The 19,143-nt window shown below is 37.8% G+C and overlaps 3 protein-coding genes across 13 annotated transcripts; 1 reads left to right on the top strand and 2 right to left on the bottom strand.

Moving 5' to 3' along the window:
* Nucleotides 1-591: 591 nt before the first annotated feature.
* LOC140770571 (probable E3 ubiquitin-protein ligase ZFP1) lies at nucleotides 592-12,097 on the top strand. 9 transcript variants are annotated; one of them, XM_073111816.1, is made up of 9 exons: nucleotides 599-848; nucleotides 919-1,076; nucleotides 3,474-3,714; nucleotides 3,816-3,956; nucleotides 8,166-9,116; nucleotides 9,432-9,787; nucleotides 10,572-10,667; nucleotides 10,839-11,006; nucleotides 11,726-12,097. In XM_073111816.1, the coding sequence occupies exons 5-9, from the start codon at nucleotides 8,258-8,260 to the stop codon at nucleotides 11,870-11,872; spliced, it is 1,626 nt and encodes a 541-aa protein (XP_072967917.1). In that variant the 5' UTR covers nucleotides 599-848; nucleotides 919-1,076; nucleotides 3,474-3,714; nucleotides 3,816-3,956; nucleotides 8,166-8,257; the 3' UTR covers nucleotides 11,873-12,097. The 9 variants fall into 9 exon arrangements, with proteins under 9 accessions (XP_072967924.1, XP_072967917.1, XP_072967916.1 ...); XM_073111815.1 differs by having other exon boundaries at nucleotides 3,816-4,162; XM_073111819.1 differs by lacking the exon at nucleotides 919-1,076 and having other exon boundaries at nucleotides 3,816-4,162.
* A 524-nt stretch (nucleotides 12,098-12,621) lies between these two features.
* LOC140769451 (ras-related protein RABA1f) lies at nucleotides 12,622-15,140 on the bottom strand. Its single transcript, XM_073110129.1, has 2 exons — nucleotides 14,742-15,140; nucleotides 12,622-13,308 (listed from the first exon to the last, which is right to left on the bottom strand). The coding sequence occupies exons 1-2, from the start codon at nucleotides 14,957-14,959 to the stop codon at nucleotides 12,876-12,878; spliced, it is 651 nt and encodes a 216-aa protein (XP_072966230.1). The 5' UTR covers nucleotides 14,960-15,140; the 3' UTR covers nucleotides 12,622-12,875.
* Nucleotides 15,141-16,653: 1,513 nt separating this feature from the next.
* LOC140771088 (WUSCHEL-related homeobox 9-like) lies at nucleotides 16,654-19,142 on the bottom strand. 3 transcript variants are annotated; one of them, XM_073112477.1, is made up of 4 exons: nucleotides 18,897-19,142; nucleotides 17,920-18,720; nucleotides 16,930-17,132; nucleotides 16,654-16,843 (listed from the first exon to the last, which is right to left on the bottom strand). In XM_073112477.1, exons 1-4 carry the CDS (start codon nucleotides 19,027-19,029, stop codon nucleotides 16,832-16,834), a joined length of 1,149 nt encoding a protein of 382 aa, XP_072968578.1. In that variant the 5' UTR covers nucleotides 19,030-19,142; the 3' UTR covers nucleotides 16,654-16,831. The 3 variants fall into 3 exon arrangements, with proteins under 3 accessions (XP_072968578.1, XP_072968579.1, XP_072968580.1); XM_073112478.1 differs by having other exon boundaries at nucleotides 16,654-16,837; XM_073112479.1 differs by having other exon boundaries at nucleotides 16,930-17,126.
* Nucleotide 19,143: the final 1 nt, after the last annotated feature.

Here is a 19,143-nt window from a genome sequence, read left to right as displayed (position 1 = left end):
ACTTTAAGGTAGAATTCAACTAGTATCAACCCCAACATTAACGAGGGAATTTGAAGGCATTATATTTGTTATATTTGCGGATAAAATTCGACCGGTGGACTACGGTCGATCTAATTCTTGCAAGTCTTAAAAGAAGTAGTCTTAGATTACTAATTACTTGAAATCAAGCGGCCGCGTGCTGACTTGGCGCCTGGTCTATGGAACGGTTCGCCATCTGCTACGTGGACAAGCACGTGGGAAACATGCGGCTCGGCCCGCCGAAACGTGGGCCGCGCCATTCGACCCTTTCCCCTTGCCGTCGACCGACCACGCGCCCCGTCTGACCACACGAAACACATTTCTATGGGCCCCACGACTCCGGATCAGTGGGTCCCACTCAGTGGTAACAGCTCCGGGTGCGTGTGGACGACGTCGCTCCCGCCCGACCCCCCCATGGCTCACGTGCCGCCTGCGCTGACGTGGCATCGGGGTTCCGTTTCGGCTCCCGATTGGGGGGGGGGGGGGTTATCCTCTCGGATTACCGGACCTCCTGTTTCTTCTTTCTTTTATTTCTTACATGCGAATTAATATTTTTTATTATAAAAAAAAAAGAACTTTGTTTCCAGGAATAGAAAGGGAAAAATTATTACTCTTAATCCATCCTCCCGTTTCCCCTCATCTCCCCTCTCCTTCCTCTCACCAAACCCACCACCCTCTTTCTCTTCCTTCCTCTTCTCAGAGGAATTGCTTCGATCCGTGGCGTAATCGGAGGGGATCCTGAGCTCCGGAAGCCCGTGTTTGGATTCCTTCCTTCGTTGCTCGGTCAAATTTTTTTTGTCTGCAAGTTGGGGGAATTTGGGCCTTTGCAGGCAATGATCTGTTCTTTTGTTTCTGTCTCACTAATTTTAGGTTAAGCAAATTCTGATATCTTGCTTTCAGTGGATGAAAAGGTATCTTTCCATGTGCATTTGGCGGGGGAGAAGTTCGTTTTTCTTATAAAAATTTGATTTTGGTGGGGATATTAGAAAGATGAGATGATGATCGAGTTGGTGATGTTGGATTGCGCCGGGGCGCTTCGGTCGGGAGATGATGGGGAGGTATTTTTTTTTTTTTAGTAGTTCCTGTATGATAGTAGAATTGGAAAGTTTAGCACAAAAAGAAACACTACGATGCTTTTGACAATGGTAGTTGTGGTAAGCGTTCGAATGGTGAAATTTTATCTTGATTATTTATTGAAGCGAGTCTGATAGGTCTGAATGAGGTAAGAAGTTATTGAGACTGGAATAGGTGCGGATTTGTGTAGAGAGGGGCTTCCTATTGAGCCAAAAAAAAAAATAATGGGAATGCGATTGACAGAAGAAGGAAAGAATGAATTCCGAGAAGGATTTCTAAGGACTTGCTGAAATGGACAGTATTAAACTATTAATTTTGCAGTGCAATCGTACATGCCATAAGGGGGCGTTGGTTTTGAGTGGACGATGTTTGAGAACGGGGTAAGCTGGTGTCTTCTGCACAGATTCCACCTTTGGAGTCTCTTTTTTTGAAAAAAATAAAAATAAACTCTTACGGAGTGTGTGGAAATGCTCAGAGGAAAATTGCTTACGTTTCATATTTGTGCTCTATATTAACAAATTTCAGCTGGACTTGGTTGTACATAAGTACCTTTTGCATCAAAATATTTAAACCCAAAATCTTAAATTTTTATCCAGCTATATGATGTAGCTTTGATGTTCTATAGTGATTGGGTTACAGAATTTTAATGGACATACACAGAGAATGCTTTTAAGAATGCCTTCTCAAGATAATCTTTTACTCATTTATGGTGGTCTCTCATGTTCCCCCTTTGTGAAGTCACCTTAGAATGATTTTACTCTCCTCTTTCTTTAGTTTTAATTTGTGCAATCTTAAGGTACTCAACAAGTTTGTAGTGCTTGTTTGGTAATGGTAGGTTATTGTTCATTGCTGATGTGCTCAATTTCATAATTTTATGTTTGTCATAAAGTTCATTTAGGGTGAAAAACCACTGGTGGCCATTCATCATGTCCACTTTACATAGATTAACTTGTCTAATCTGGAGGAAAACATGGTTTTGAATAATCAATGTCTTATAATACTATAATCATGGAAAGGCCACTCAGACAAGTGATCTGGGTGCACCAAATTACTTTTCTTTTATATACTTATAACTTGAAAGAGAGCTGCTCTCTACTTCCCAACTATACGAGGTCATTTTGTTTGTAATATTCTATCTCAAGTGCACATGCATGCCCTTTTAACTAGTACCATGAATATATCTTCTTGTGTTGCCTTTATAAGAAATCTTCATGTACTTCCCTATCTTCTACGTCAGATTTGGGAGTTGCTGATCCATTCCTCTCCATTCTATTCCTTTTCACGTAAATGGAAGGAGTGATGACATTGCTTATGTCAAGAGCTTGAACTCAGTTGGCATAGATGTACTTCTATCATGAAATCAAGCACTCCATATATCACATGCAGAAAGACTTCCCCGTATCTTTTCTTTTCTTTCTTTATGTTGGTGTTTATGCACCATGTAAATAAATTTCAAGTACCCGTGCACTAGATGGAGCTATTTCTTGAGAATGATACGAGGCATAAATATTTTCTTCATAGTTTGGATAAGCCCAGTGTTCTCCTCATTATGCTGCACAGCATACTAGTATTGTTAGGCAATTCAGTGCATGACCATGTAATTGTTATTAATCCTTCACCTATTCTTTCTTTCAAATACTGTATCCAATGTAATTGTTGGTGGCTGATGACTTTATTTTTATTCCCTTATTGTGGCCTTACTTACACTGAAGGATGGACTTACTAACTTGTGCATGCACAGAAATAAGGTTCAGTTAGTGTTTTGAGGTGAATCCAGCTGGTTGTGGAAATAATGCACAAGGAGGTCATGTTCCATTCATATAATAAATTTACTTTCATGTAGACATGCTAATTCTTTGAGATGATGTATCGCATCTCTCTTCTGCAAGCATCTACTCTTTCCATTTGACTCTTGTATTCATAACCTTGTAAGTGGTCTTTCATCAGTTCTACTATCTTGCAAGAATATTAGTTTTTGTTCTCCCCATGATTTTCTTGTTATTTTTAATCAGCAAATGTTCTCTGTTTTCAGAAGAAAAGTGAAACGCTTATGTTTCTGTCACGGGGACATAGACAGTTTCCTGTCAATCTAAGTCAAAGGCGCAAACTAGGTCACCTGGTTTACATAAAATAGTGGCACGATATGATTTGCATAGAATTCTTATTACACCCTTGCAGATGTCCTTGTAGTTAGTTTTATATAGTTGGAATCTCTTCTATATTGGTAATTTTTATTTGTCATTTGTCCATTTTGGTTTGTGGTAACCCAGGACTCTTGGTAGATACTATCTTACTCTTACAATAGTACATTCATTTCCGATGAATTGTGCTGAAAAAACTTTGAAATAGTTCACTTTTAATTTCTTAAAATTTTCTCCCAGGGTTACAAGCTGGTCAACAATACTTGGCTGCACTTCTTGCTACCTCTCAGTGTGAAGTTTTAGTTTCATCAACTACTAACCTTCATTTCTGCTGACACTAAGCAAAAGAATTCAGCTGCCTGAAAGATTATGACTACTTTGGCTTTGAGAATGAGAGTTCAACTTGGTGCTTTTGAGTTATCTTTGGTTTCTTCAGACACATGAAGTTCAATGAGAGATCTTAGCTACCTGAAAGATTAATGTATAGATTCTAGCTGTCAATTCGAGTGAATCTCTCAGCTCTCTGTTTCAAATACTTATTTTTTTTTTTTGGTCCTATTTCTTGATATTAATGGTATACAGATCAAGCTCAATTTTAAGCAGCAATAGTGAAGTCCATCTGGATGGAGCTGTTAATCATTCATCAGTACATATGATCTATTAGCGAATTTCATTGTATACTGAATTCTCTTGATTCCCTTCAAAATACCAGTACTTCCTTGTGTAAGTTGATCTCCATTACTCACCTTTCAGATCCACCAGCTTTTCCAGATGATGCTTAACGTCATAGTATCTTTTGTTCTGTTCCCTTGTGCTTATTCATGTCATTCGTCAATCTTTGATATGCTCCACACTTCTTTACTTATCCCTCCATTATGAACTGCCAACTTGAACTCTGACTCATGGAAGTGCGCTTTCATGCCTATCAGGTTAAGACAATATCATTGTTGTGATACTTTTTCATAAAATTGCCAATTATGTTCTCTTTTTGTGTATCGAAATATCTGTTTTGACCATATTGACGTTTCTCTTATCTTTTTCCATTTCTTTCCTGTAAACGTTCTTTTGCCTATATTATTTTCTTTTCCTTGATAATATAATCAATGAACAAAGTGAAATTTTACCTAATTGAAAATGTATAGAGGATTAATAGAGGTTATTGCTGCTATTTTATCAACTTCTTTTAGGTTAGGAATGCCACATTTAGCTTTCTTAAGCTGTTTGTTGCATTTAGTTGTTCGAATAGTTTGTGACTTAACCTTCTGGTAAGAACCATATAGATTAGAACTATTTCCTTGAGGGTACACAATATTCCTCCCTTTTTGTGAATGCATGATGATTACCACTGCTGATCTCCCTTCTTTTTGTCGACCAATCTGCATATGTAATTGACGACTTTTTTCCTATTCAGAATTAATTAGATTATCCCATTTATTCTGTCGCCAATCAATAGCATGTAGAAATCTTTAAAGGTTAAGATGGGTAGAAATATCGGGTTCTTATATATGTTTAGCTTTCTTTAGCTGTTTGTTGCATTTAGTTGTTCGAATACTTTGTGACTCAACTTTCTTCAGTAACATATAGATTAGAACTAATTTCTTGAGGCTAACACAATTTTCCTCTTTTTTGTGAATGCATGATGGTTACCATTGCTGCTGATCTCCCTCCTTTTTGTCAAACAATCTGCATGTGTAGTTGACCACATCTTTCCTATTCAGAATGAATTAGTTTATCCCATTTATTACGTTGCCAATTGATAGACATGTAGAAATCTTTAAAGGTTATAGATGGGTAGAAATAGCAGGTTCTTATAGATGTTTAACTCTCTTAAACTGTTTGTTGCATTTAGTTGTTTGAATACTTTGTGACTTAACTTTCTGGTCAGAACATATAGATTAGAACTAAATTCGTGAGGCTAATACATTTTTCCTCTTTTTTGTGAATGCATGATGATTACCATTGCTGCTGATTTCCCTCCTTTTTGTCAACCAATCTGCATAAGTACTTCCCCACATCTTTCCTATTCCGAATGAATTAGTTTATCCCATTTATTACGTCGCCAGTTGATAGACGTGTAGAAATCTTTAAAGGTTATAGATGGGTAAATATCAGGTTCTTATAGAAACACCATGATCATAAGTTGATGAGTAAAAATCTAATTTCTACACTTACAGTAATGCAGAGACAGATGACTACTGAATGAGTATGATTTATCAGATTACTTGAATTCATCAGGAGGAACTGCCATAAAAGTGGAGCTTGTTAGTAGTATATTCCACATAATCAGTGGGTGAATTTAAAGCAAAATAAGGGCCATAGCACATTAACATGAGAATAGGCTAACCGCTGATTTTGAGACCTTTACATGAAAATTTTACGATGAACATGGACCATGGATGAGGATGAGACTGCAAGTGACCTACAAGATGATTGATCTTCTTCTCAGGGCTGTGAAACTGTTAGCTGGGCTCATAGCAACCTTATTTGTTAGCAAGATCTTCTGAGAATATTGCTATTATAAACTGTCAATATATAATTAAGGAAAGAAAGCTAGGCAAGGAAGCATACTCTCTCTTTTCTTAGGAAAAGAAAAGATGGAAGTAGTCTTTCCTTCCTGGTTTTTCTTAGTAGCCTTCTTTAGCAGGAGGTCGAAATTAAGATTGTTGCATTAAGTACAATCTCATCTCATCTCATCTCTCTCTCTCTCTCTCTCTCTCTCCAAATTCACTATCAAATGGGCTTGAAAATTTTAAGGGACCTAAATGTTAGTCCTCCTTTCCCTTTCAAGGTTAACACATTCTTAACTAAGATTTAATATGTGTTTGTGTAATTAATCGTCTGCTGTTAAAACAAGTAACTCACACCTCATAGTTTTGTCAAAAGCTCGCCCACTTCAAAGGCTCAGAACATACCAGTTTCTCTGTTCAATGAGAGGGATTGTAAGATTATCAGTGTTAGCAGCATTAAGGAAAGGATTAAATGCATGCATTGATTCTATAAGATCCCAACTCTTTCTTGTGGATTGTTTTTTAAGATAAGATTTATTCCCTACTAAATTGGGAAATCAGTGCTCGAGCCATGACTTATTCTTCATGTCTTTTGTAATTGTTTGGTATATCTCATCTTTTATGTTCTCTTACATTCAAATCATTAAAGGATTTAATGAACTTTCTTATGGAAGGTGACTTTTAAACTCTTGGAAGAAAAATAGATGTCTTATTTGCATCCACAATTTCAAGATTCAGGGCTTTTATTATTTATTAACATTTGTTGTACTAATATAATTGTGGAAAAGCTTGAATTTTCTAATCATGTGTATTTAAGTGTTGCAATTTTGTTCTAGCTAGGAAGCACGCAGACTTCAATAGCACTTGTTAGATGTCAGACACAGACACCTGGACACTCGTTAGGCACGTGTTGGACACTTTTATGAATATCCGACACAAACACTTGTCAGATGTCGAACACGGACACTTCTCGGATGTCAAAAACGGACACCTGTTAGATACTCGTTAGACATGTGTCGGACACTTTTATGAAGTATCCGATATTTAAGAAATTATAGAATAAATTCGGCCATTATTCAGACACTTTTTCGACGTAAGATTTATCACATACTATAAAAGTTTATAATAGAAATTATCTATTACAGGAATTTCTTGTATATACTGCAGAAATACAATCATAAGTTAGTGCATCCGAGAAAATTAATATTAATGCAAATTAGTGTAAAATCGTAGATTTGCCTATGCCATTCACTGTAATTAAGTAATAGTAATTAGTTATTTATTCTTATAATATTGAATTGTATTGCCACGTATTAGTATTATCGTTTTTGACTTTGTGGTATTGTGTACATTTTTTTTCTCTCATTAATAATTTATACATGCCTATGTATTTATATTATAAGTTCTAGAAAAATATTTTTTTAAGTATATCAATAATATATATAACACTTTTATTTATTTATTTTGTCGTGTCATGTCCTATTCTTTTAAGAATTATTGTATCCTCATGTCTATATTGGTTGTATCCATGTCTTGTGTTCGTGTCCATGTCTGTGTTGGTACTTCTTAGTTTTCTAGTAGTCTTTTACGTATAAATTCTAAGGCCATTTTAAACTTGCCAGCTCTATATTGCTAGTCTAATTCTTGAGAGAAAAGATGTCAATGTAAACGGTATACTTCGGTTGCTAATTCAGTAATTATCTGGGGTGGCAACTAAGAATGTTGCATTGACCCATGAACTTCTTTTGTGCTTTCATTTGTCCAAGGACATTGATAGTTTTCCCTCACTGTGTAAACAAAATCTGAATAGCAGTTTACCCACATTGTGTACTGATTTCATCATAGGGCCTGACAGCCTGAGAAAGCACTTGCAATGTTAAAAGTCATGTAATGACCATGTTGTGTAGGACAAAATAGTAAGAAAAGAAGTCGTCTAAGATTTTATTGTGGAATAAAGGCCCCTTATAGGTTGTGAAACAAAGGTTCTTGAGGAACACTTTACTGACATAAATCAGAATGCAAGAAATATAAGTTACTGACAATTCTGCGTATATATCATTAAATGTGTTCGTTTGCTGCATTCATGTGATCTTACTACAAAATGCATCAATACTTATTGCAATACACCCATACATATATTCTAATTCAACTAAATTCCAGATATTCTAAAACATGTATGATGGAGTTGAATTACAGAATGTAGTATCTGTGCTTTATGTATTTTCTCAGTTTTATAGTATTGGATGTTTGCATGTTCGTGATTTTATGTAGTATGTCTTTCAAATATTTATGATACTCTTGTGAATCATTCCAAGCATTATAATTTATCCAACTATCCAAGTATGGTTTTATTTCTTAATTAACTACATGCTATATTTACCTGAATATTTTTATATCTTATTTTGTTACTCATGCTTCCAAGCAGAGGCATATGGCTAAAGATGGTGATTGAGTATAGTTATTGAGTTCAACCAAGTTTACACTATTCTCTGAAGGGGTGGAAGAGTAAGTGCAAACATGGCACACAGGAAAATGGTGTGCACTCATCAGGTCATTAATCTTGAAGCAGATGAAGACCACAGTCAATTTCGTACCGACAACTGTACTATTCGCAGCAGCACTGTTAATTTCCCAAACCAAAATATACAGCTTGCTGTGGCAGCTTCAAGGAATGCGTCAGATGTTGAAATCCACCATTATCAAAATTATTATGACAGGAGGACACGTCCTGGAAACCAGGATGATCATATTCAGAATTGTCATCTGCTTGCAAACCATGATTTGGGTTCTGCTATTACACCTAATTTCTACAATCCCTGCCTGTTTCCCTCATCTTCTGGCAGATTTTTCCAAGTCCCTTGGAATTCTGGATCTTCTGACCATATGCCTCCTCCCATTGATCACCAAGCTGTTGCAACTAATATGTATAGCTATGGCAGAAATTATGATTTTGTAGAGCATACCAGTGGATCAATCAAAAGGAAAAATGTTGAAGTGGTTCCAGGTTACCATTCCGTTAATGGATTTGCTAGCTCAAGTTCATCTTCCTCAAATTTGTCTCAGAACTTTGGATTGCAACAATGGGAATCTCCCTACAATGCTGAAGTTTTACCAGATGCCACAACTTTTACCCCGGCAGAATATCACAGGAATGGAATTTTACCAACTTCAGAAGGATCTTCTAGAAGTGCAAGGAACAGATCTGCTGCCATCAGCCTTCAGCCTGAATCTGCAGGTCATGCTAACTATGTACAACCGTCAAACTATGTGGGCCAGTTTTTTCCTTCTCCCAGCAATCCATGGGTGACACAGAGTGGGAGCAATATTGCTGGAGGAACACATCAGAACTACGTCAATGCAATTACTAATCTGCAAGGTATGCCTATGATATTTCGCTCCATCTTTTTTGTTGAATGAAGACAAGAAACTAAATTCTTATTACTGCTTTACACTGGTTAGATACCTCTAATGTTTTCTTTAGGAAACAATAGATTAATCATTTTTCCATGAAGAGTTTGATCATATTTATTTTTCTGTGTATGTTCCTTCCATTAAATACTGAATCAACAAGCCAGATGTTTACTATTGAAAGAACTTAATACTTTTGTATGTCAAAGACATGCATAAAATATGAATTTTGGATCACTATAAAATGATTTCTTTTGTGTGTGTGTGTGTGTGCTTTCACTAGGTAGTTTCCTCGGTTCAGGAACCATGGATATGGCAAATGCTGTTGTCCAGGGGTGTCAGAATGGCTTATCCAGCTTGCATCATGGATCTTCCCCTTATTTTTATCAACATCAACGATCTGTGCAAAACATGCAATCTCAGACTCTTATTCATCAGGCACAAGCATCTGCCCCTTACCAGTATCAATTCAACAACTTGCTTCCTGGTTGTCTAAATCCTTCAAGCAGTGGTCTGCTTTTAGGTCCTAGAGTTCCATCCTTCCTGTCCAATGGTGAACATTTCTATATGCCTTCTCGCCATCAAATCCAAGCAAATGCAGAACATTTTCATGGAAGTGTAAGAACTCTGCCACCAGAGGTAATTCTCTCTTTCCTTTTTTATCTTTTTTTTTTTTGGGTAAGAATTCACATGGATGCAGAATTAAATGATTCATTTGCTCAGCAATTATTTTGCACAAAATAATGAACCCTGGTGTGGAATCTTCCGAATTGTTCTAGCAACTTTGTCTGCCAATAGAATGTAGAAGGACGTCTACTTCACTGTACCTGCAGTTACATTTCCTTTTCTGTGGAACATTAGGATGCGATTATGATAAGCTCCTTTACATACTGGCGACATGCCATAATTGTCATATGTTCACCTACATGATGCCTTTTTTGGCTTTTATGGGTTAATAGTAATTCCTTTTATTCTTATGATATATGTTTTGAATAGGAGCTACAAAATGTATCTGACAACTTCTGTGGACTGCAAGAACATGCTGCCAGGTCTTTGTATACTCATACATCCAGTGAGATTCTAATACAAAGATATCTTTCCCATGACCTTCATAAGTCTATTCTTGAGATGGAGTACCTTAATAGTTATCTTTTTGGCTCATGCAACTAGAGGCGATCTTCTGAAAGTTTGCTATAGACAATAAAGGAGTCTAAATGAAGAGCAAGATAGACTTCAAATTGGGTTGTTGTTATTATTTCTTGGGCACATATGAGCCAATTAGAACATGATCACCATATGTACATGCATGTATGCTGTCAATGCTACTTCTGACAGAAAACAAAATCTATTTTTCCTTTTTTTCAAAGATAAGCAAACATTGCAAAGTGCAAACTGATTTTACTAATTTTTCATATATGTATAGCATGCTGCTTTTCTGGAGTTATCAGGCTTGTATGGAGCTGGTAATGTTGATGAGCACAGAGACATGCGACTGGATATAGACAGCATGACTTACGAGGTAGATGAAGTTTGTGACTTATTGGAGGCTTTTGTTTCTTGCAACGTCAACAAAAATTTCTATCATCATTTGCATTCTTAGAGCATTCTGCAAGCATAGTTGCAGGCTTTAAACTAGTTACTGGCTTAATGTTCTTTTTATATCTTATGAGTCCCTTAACATTATTTACAGGAGCTTCTAGCTTTGGAAGAACAGATTGGAGACGTCAACACTGGCTTGACAGAAGAATCTATCTTAAAGAACTTAAAGACGAGTTTATATGTAACTGGAGCAGTATCTTCATCCTCAGACTGGTTGGCCGAATTTGCTCCTGAGGATGAAGCTTGTGTTATATGCCAGGTCCATTTTCTTCTTTCTATGCTTGATTTATTATGCTTGTTGGTACATTGAATATTTGTTAGATTGAGATTATCTTTGCAACTGGTTGTATTTCCTTGTCAAAGCTTCTTCGACCAGAAAAAGATTTACAAGAAAGTTTAAAATGCTGACAATCTGGTAAGAAGACCTAGCTAACTGGTCACAAAATTTGAACTCATGCAATCAAGGAGCGATGCTCCTGGGTCCTTTTAATAAAGGGAGAAAAGGAAAATTTCTGGTAGGATGTTGCTTCTTATCCAAGGGCACCAATTGTAACCCAAAATGCTAAAGTAGATCTAGATCCACGTATCTGTTTTATTCATTGCTCGTGCTAATGACTTTGCTAAATGGTTAGATATTTACTCACACTTAAATACTCTGAAGTTCCCTAACAGTAACTTTGCCCTCTCCCCACAGTTCCATCTTAGAATGCTATTATTCAAGTTCTTTTTGCATGAGACTATCATTCTAGGAGAAAGAACAACTTACAGAGGTGAATGCATGATGTAAATAATCACAATTAACCAATGAATGGTGTTTGAAATTTCTTATGTGATTAGTATGAATTATCGCAGATTACTTCAGCCTCCCAAGAACATCGCCTTAATGTTCTTGTATCTGAACATTTTGTTAGTATTTCCATCTTGATGAATTGAATCGACTTAGACTGTTCATTGATAAGACTTTTATGGATTTTGCAGGTGGAGTACAAGGAAAAAGAGACTATAGGGACTCTAGATTGTGGTCATAAGTACCACGCAGATTGCATAAAGCAATGGTTGCTGTTAAAGAACTTATGCCCAATCTGCAAAATATCAGCTTTATCAGCAGATACAAGAACTGGCTGAGGGTTATCGGAGTAATATCACTAGTTATTGCATCAACAAACATTCAGTTTATTCTCTCAAAAGAACAAATGTTCAGTTTAGTTTTGTAAATAGAGATGATAGATATCAGTACACCTGTACACCCATATATTTGTCCTTTTGTCCTAAGGGCTAAGTTGCTTCTTTTCAAACTGTATAGAGACAGGTCGCATCATTTTGTGGAAATGTAGAATAATTCTTCTGATATATGTTGTCTGATGAACAACAATTCAAAGATACACATATTTCTCCACCTAATGTTTGATAATTCTTCAAGGCGGATATGCGGTTGTAGGTCGGTCCGAAAGAATATACAGAGACTGTAGGATTTAAGGAGTCAGGATGCAGTGGCGTGCATCCAATAATCCCTCTTGGATCCCGACCCTCAATATCTAACTGAGCTTTCGAGAGGGGATCGGCAGATTAAGATATTAAAAGGATAACATTATTCATTATGTCCTGCCTCATTAACAGCAAAGAGTTGGTAATGGGCGATTGCCTCGTAGTAAAGATATTGATATTTTTCTGAACTTGTCATATAGCTCTGTCAAAGATTGCAGGTCCAAATGTCAAATAACACGGAAAGTGCAATACATCATTAATCTAAAGTGCTTGAAGAGACGTTGGATACAAGCTTTTCAGTTTGTTGCCCAGTAAGCTCCAGAGAGTATCTAGCAAGCAGAAACAGGATTCTGAATTACAATGAATCACCAAAGAAAAGAACCAAGCAGTTATCTAGCAAAATAATTAATAAGCAATAAAAAACAATGGGATACATTGTATTAAGTACAATGGTTGCATCAGAGTTTGTGCAATAATTCAACAAAGAAACAAAATATAGTGTTTACAGTAACAAAAACATGACCCATATTTTAAAACCTTACAATCTTTTTCTCATCTCAGACTGTATAAGCTGTATTTTGACAGTTATGGAATGGCACAGATGGAAATGGATTTTGTATGATCATGAGCTCAATAACTTAAGCTACCCAGAGCAGCAACCATCTTTCTTCACGGCAGGCACATCATCCTTGGTTGTTATATCGATTGTCTGCCCTCTTGATGGAGCAGCTGGGTCATCACCGATGTCAAGTCCTTTCCTGCTTACCACATGATAAATTTGGCTAAGCACTTCGGTGAAGGAATTTTCTACATTCAATGATTCCAGAGCAGATGTTTCCATGAAGAAGATTCTCTCCCTTTCAGCAAAAGCCTTCGCATCCTCGGCAGAGACAGCCCTAAGGTGGCGCAAGTCTGCCTTGTTCCCAACAAGCATGATAACAATGTTGGCATCTGTGTGATCCCTAAGCTCCTTCAACCACCTTTCCATGTTCTCAAATGTGATGTGCCGAGTAACATCATAGACAACAAGTGCGCCATGAGCTCCTCGATAATATGCACTTGTGATTGCTCGGTACCTAACAAGAATTACACATCAGAAACCAATTTAACAATTGCGGAACAAGGACAGAAATTTTTAGATCACAAGTAGCGCCCATATATATATAGGACTTGTTATATATATAACCAACAGGATAATTCCAAAGATATAACTGAAATATATAAACCAGATATATCTAAAACTTCATGTGAACACATTTTCTCCTGATATTATCTGACAAATATATAGGTATCCTGATATGGACCCATAAGTATACATGTATTGAGTTGCATGGATCAACAATCTTAATAATAAAAAGACCTGTCACAATGCTTATAATTGTCTTACTCTTACTCTACAGAACAGGAAACATGAGTAAAACCCGAATGTATTACTTAAAACCATTCGTTCCATGATATTTTTAAAAGAAATGGGGAACGAGGAAGAGGCATGGATAATAAAATCCGAATATTGGGCTAGTTAAATCTTGTAAAATATCCTCAAGGACATCTAAAAGATTGAAGCAATGAGACATAAGATGGATCACTAGTTCATTTTGTCAGTTCAGGAGCATCTAATATCACGAAGGGAAAATGCCCATCTTTCCAAAATGATCTACTACGCTTCCGTGGTCCACCATGCCTTAAGTGGTTAAAAGTGACTAGCAATTTAAGCAGCTCCTTGAGTACTTAAGAGGCAAATTTGACAACATAATAACAAAGCATCAAGTTGCTATGCTATCTCAGCATCATAAGAAATTGATGCATATACGAAAACATTAATTTCCATATATAGGATAAACTCGTCCAATGTATAGGCTATTAATGATGACGATCAAACTCTAACATAAAGAACAATATAAAAGATCAGCATTCTTATAGCGTCATAAAAGGGAACCTTAACAAAGACTATAAATAGAACCATTCACTAGCTTGTTCTTACTTTCTAGCCACCGAAACCATCCAATACCAAATTCTAATATATCGCTCAAATGACACAGAGTGGAAAAGGTGCTACTCTATCACCAATATCAGAGCAATTATGGAAAAATTAAAAGTTAGTACGAATAGAAAAGTTGCAATAATGATTGAACAAAACTAGCCATGAAGATTATGTAAGCTAATCTTTTGCCCGTCTGGTTGTTTTCAATAAGGAACAAAAGCTAGTGCATGATTGTAGCAGGGAAGATAAAAAGGAGGATATTGCAATTGTCCTGCTCCAAGAATGCAAAAGAAGGCATTGGATCATCATATCGGCCTCTAAATTTTAATGAAAAGGAACCAAACAACAATTCTACGATCTCTAATCTCTTCACATAAAAAATGTGAACTTGATGAATCGTTCAAATTTGTGATAACAAATGTGATCTCCTAAACCCTGCATCTCCAATTAATCACCGATTAAACAATAGATGAAAAACTCTAGCATCCAAAACCTTATCCGAATACAAAATCAAGAGAAGGACGGTACCTTTCTTGGCCGGCGGTGTCCCAAATCTGGGCCTTGACGACCTTATCATCGACGTGGATACTTCTGGTAGCGAATTCGACGCCGATGGTGGATTTCGTCTCGAGGCTAAACTCGTCCCGCGTGAACCGCGAGAGGAGGTTGGATTTCCCCACACCCGAGTCACCGATCAATACCACTTTGAAGAGGTAATCGTAGTCATCGTCGGCTCTATACGCCATGCTTCCTTCTCCTTCTCCGCCGCCGCCTCTCTCTCTCTCTCTCTCTCTCTCTCTCTCTCTCTCTCTCTCTCTCTCTCTCTCTCTCTCTCTCTCTCTCTCTCTCCTACGATAGAGGAGAAGTGGATCACCTACCCGTTTGCTTTCAAGAAGAAAACTCAGAGAACTGGGTCGTCGTCTTCTCGAGGACTGGGCATTCACGAATAGAGTAGGAGGGAGTTTATTTTGCATATCACCCCCCTACAATTGGATCAATTGCAAAAGACTACCGTCCTTTTCAATACTTCAAATTAAACCCTCTCTTTTAGATTTATTTGCAAAAAGACAGAAACTTCTTTACCTATAAAGAAAAAATGTAGGTATTGATATGCAAAAATAAAACACAAAAAGAAGAAGAAAACGTGAACGTCCTCAGCCGTCAATAACGTAGACGGCTATGTTTATTCCCTGTTATGATTAACTTGGACTCGGTCACATACCTACTAATGAATAGAGTCAATAGAACACGTTCATTTTACTTGGTCAAAATTATGAATTTAGATCAGGTCAAACTCGGATAAGATTTCTCCAAATTCAAGCATCCTGTGTGCACACGTAACTTTCAAATTAATTATTTAAAACATCAAAATTTCTTATAAGTAGAAGCAAAAGATAATATATGATTATATGAATGGTTTTGTGTGTCTGTGGCCCTGGAAGAGGGAGGAACAACATGCCGGCCCATTTACTTGCTCTCCATCTCCACGTATCTCAAGTGTAAACGTAGAAGTAATGAGTGATTAAATATTAATTAGCAGATTAAAAATGGATGCAAGTAGCCGTCTGCAGTTTTCATATCTAGAATAATAAAGCAGACAAATGATGTAGGAAAATATATGAAAAATGCTTCGCAGTTTACTTTTATTATCACTAACACCTAGCTATTTATTGTTTGACTTATGAGTCGCCAAAATATATATATATATATATATATATAGTACTGATATTAGTTTGCGATACGTGTATGCTTTGATAACTTATATTCAACTTAAGTATAGGAAAGAACTAAACGAGCTTATGTATTCAGTAATGAATGCAATAGCTTTATGTGAGTTAATCTATTCCAGTCATAAGAAGTACTGTAACATTTTCTATTTTGAGATGATAAAAGTAAAAATACTAATAGTCAAATGATTATCGCTTACCTGATCGGGCAGTAATGGTAATAAGATAAGATATAATAGGTGTTATTTTTGAGAAAAGTTTCCGAAAGATCTAACCAAAGAGTAGCATTTAAAGAGACAAGACCCGGGCCAGGCCTAAGACGTGTGATGTCGTGATCCTACGTGGTGGCCCACATTAAAACCTCTCTTTTTGACGACAAACTTATCCTTTTGACGACTCTTCTTGTCGGTCAAAAACCTCCTCTTTGTCTACCTACTGCTGCAGTAGTAGTAGTAGTAGTAGTAGTTTAGCTCTGCTCACCTGCTCGTGTTTGTAGAAATGGTCTTCCCGTAACGGCAACCCAAAATTTAATGGAACAAGAATCGATCCATCCGTAACGGCGTAACGTAAATATCTAAAGTTTCCTTAAATTAATGTAGACTAAAGTATATTTAATAGGTAATGTTGCCACTGTAACGCAAAGTGCAATTAAGCAATGCAGGAAGTCTCGTAGATGAGCAGTTAATTACAATATTAATTAGAGAACTTGATAGTTAATTTATATAACTCAACTTAGACAAACAAGCTTATATTGTCCATAAGCACCATACAACATGCATGATATCTATATATAGATATAGAGATAGAAGAAACTTTAAATTAAATCATGACAGCACATCAGCAGCACTTCTGCATCTTTCTCCTCAATTCCTCGCTATTTTGGATCCTTAATTAGACCTGCATCTATGAAACCAATCTAAATTAATTAATTACTTGATGATATATAGATTGCTGAACAATTAATAAATACAGTGAGGGTGAGAGAGGACCAGGTAGTAGGAAGCTCCGTGCTGCAGAGAGTGGAGGGTGACGCCGAACTCATCGGTGAGCACCGGGTGGCCGGAGGAGTGGAGAAGGACGGCTTCCTCCCCGAACGCCGCCCGCAGATTAAGAGGGCCGGCTCCGACCTCGAACGCCACCTCGTTGATGAACACCGCCAACCTCGCCGCACCACCACTAGCCATCCCTAATCCTGATCCAAATGTTAATTAACATCTTTGAGTAATTGTTAACTAGAAGTATGAGCAGGTGAAGCATGCATGGCAGTGGCATAATTGCATGCATGATTAGTGTAACAACCTATGAATTAGTATACACTCGATCGTATATTAATTAAGAGTCTTTTCTAATGACATGCACACGTCCAAAGATATATATCTATAATGTAGGTAAAGAGCGCACTAATGGGAAGGAAGACTCATAGGTGGGGGAGTAGAAGATAAATTTAATTGATCTCACCTTACCATCTTCTCAATCTATTCAACAACGTACGCCCTCGAGAATCTCCATATGACATGACTAAACAGCACGATTTACGAGGAGTTCCCTATTGACCTAATCCCCCCCCCCCCCCCCCCCCCCCCCCCATAACTTACTTCTTATTAATTATCCTTCTACTATCACGTAGCATTTTAATTTTGATGCCTAACTTAGGATATACAACAAGAATATATCTGTCTATATATATTTATAATATTAAATGTGAGGAGGACCACATGTAAAGCTAACACAAACAAGACAATCATTCAGGATCATTCAATTACACCCAATTTTGGGAGGAAATAAGCCTGGGCATTTAGACCCACATGTGGGTAAAAACAAATTTCGAAGTAATGAGTGCAAGCATCACTAGACATGACCATGATGAGATAGATGCATGAGAGAAACTAGATAGACAAGTGAGAACCATCACATTCAATGTTACAAATCAAGATATATAGAACATATAAATATATGATAAGAATTTGGATGCCACATACCTTGGATCTCATTGATAGGACCAGCAACAGTGGCAGCTGAGGTAGCAGGACCTACTGTTGTTGCACCACCATCACCAACAGCAGCAGTAGCATTAGTTGCAGTTGCAGTAGCAGTAGGATGAGCAGCAACACCATAGCCATGATGTAGTTGCATCTTAAACTTGGTGTCATCTTCTCCACTCTTGCATCCTTCTTGCCCCATGAGCTCACTCCAGAGACCTAAACAAACTCCGTTCGGTTGCTCGGGTACCGCGGGGATCACCGACAAGTCGGGCGCCGCCGAGAAGGAGTATCCGTTTGGGTTATGGTTATAGAAAGGTTGATCACCCCCACCAATCCCCCCAAGGAAGTACATTGGGCTCACAGGAGCCGTCGGCAAAGTTGACGTGTCCATGACGCAGCCAGTGAACGCATCGCCTATCGACGTCAGGGGCTTATCGGACCCCGTTGAACGATCGGAGGTTGATGAGGTTGATGAAGTTGGATTGGTAGAATTGACCGGCGATGTCACAGTCGCAGTGGAGGTAATAGTGGCAGCGGTGGCGGCGGCGGAGCGAGAGTGAGATCGGCTGGATTGAAGGTGTCTATGCTTATGCTTGCTCCGCGACTTGCGGTTCTGAAACCAGTAGAAGACGTTTGCGTCGCCTACCTGGCCGTACTCTTGGAGCTGCGCTCGGATCTTTCTGATCTCGTCGCGCGGCGGATTCACCATGCCTGAGTTGAAGATGGCCTCCAGTATCCGGATTTGCTCCGGCTTCGGATTCCACCTGGGCTTCGGCTCCGGGCTGCGTTCCTCGCACCCTGCTACCCATGATATAGTCTCACTTCTCCTTGAACCGTGCAAAAAACCCTAACCCTACTTGGATACACATACATATATGTATATATGCACTTCTAGGAATCAAACAGTGGAAAGAAAGCTTTGCCCTAAGAAGAGGTGAAAAAGGCTACCGATGTAATTATGAAGGCATGCATACCTGATGTGTAAGAGGTCTTCTGGTAACCGCCTGATAAAAGAGATGATGAGTTGATGTCATGCTGCCATTGGTGGTGGGTGTTGCAAGGCTTTGACTTGAATAGGCTAGGCCAGTGCCTGTTTGATGAAGCCATGATGGTCTTTTGATACGATTATGATGATGGCAGTGGTGGTGTATGAGATCACCCAGGAGAGTCAATATGGATACTGTAGATAGATAGATAGAAAAAGAGAGCTCTTTGTGAGAT

Source organism: Typha angustifolia, chromosome 11 (assembly GCF_048772165.1).
Source record: "Typha angustifolia cultivar Huaian chromosome 11, ASM4877216v1, whole genome shotgun sequence".
Taxonomy (NCBI): Eukaryota; Viridiplantae; Streptophyta; class Magnoliopsida; order Poales; family Typhaceae; genus Typha; species Typha angustifolia.
This window is presented reverse-complemented; position numbering and strand designations above follow the sequence as displayed.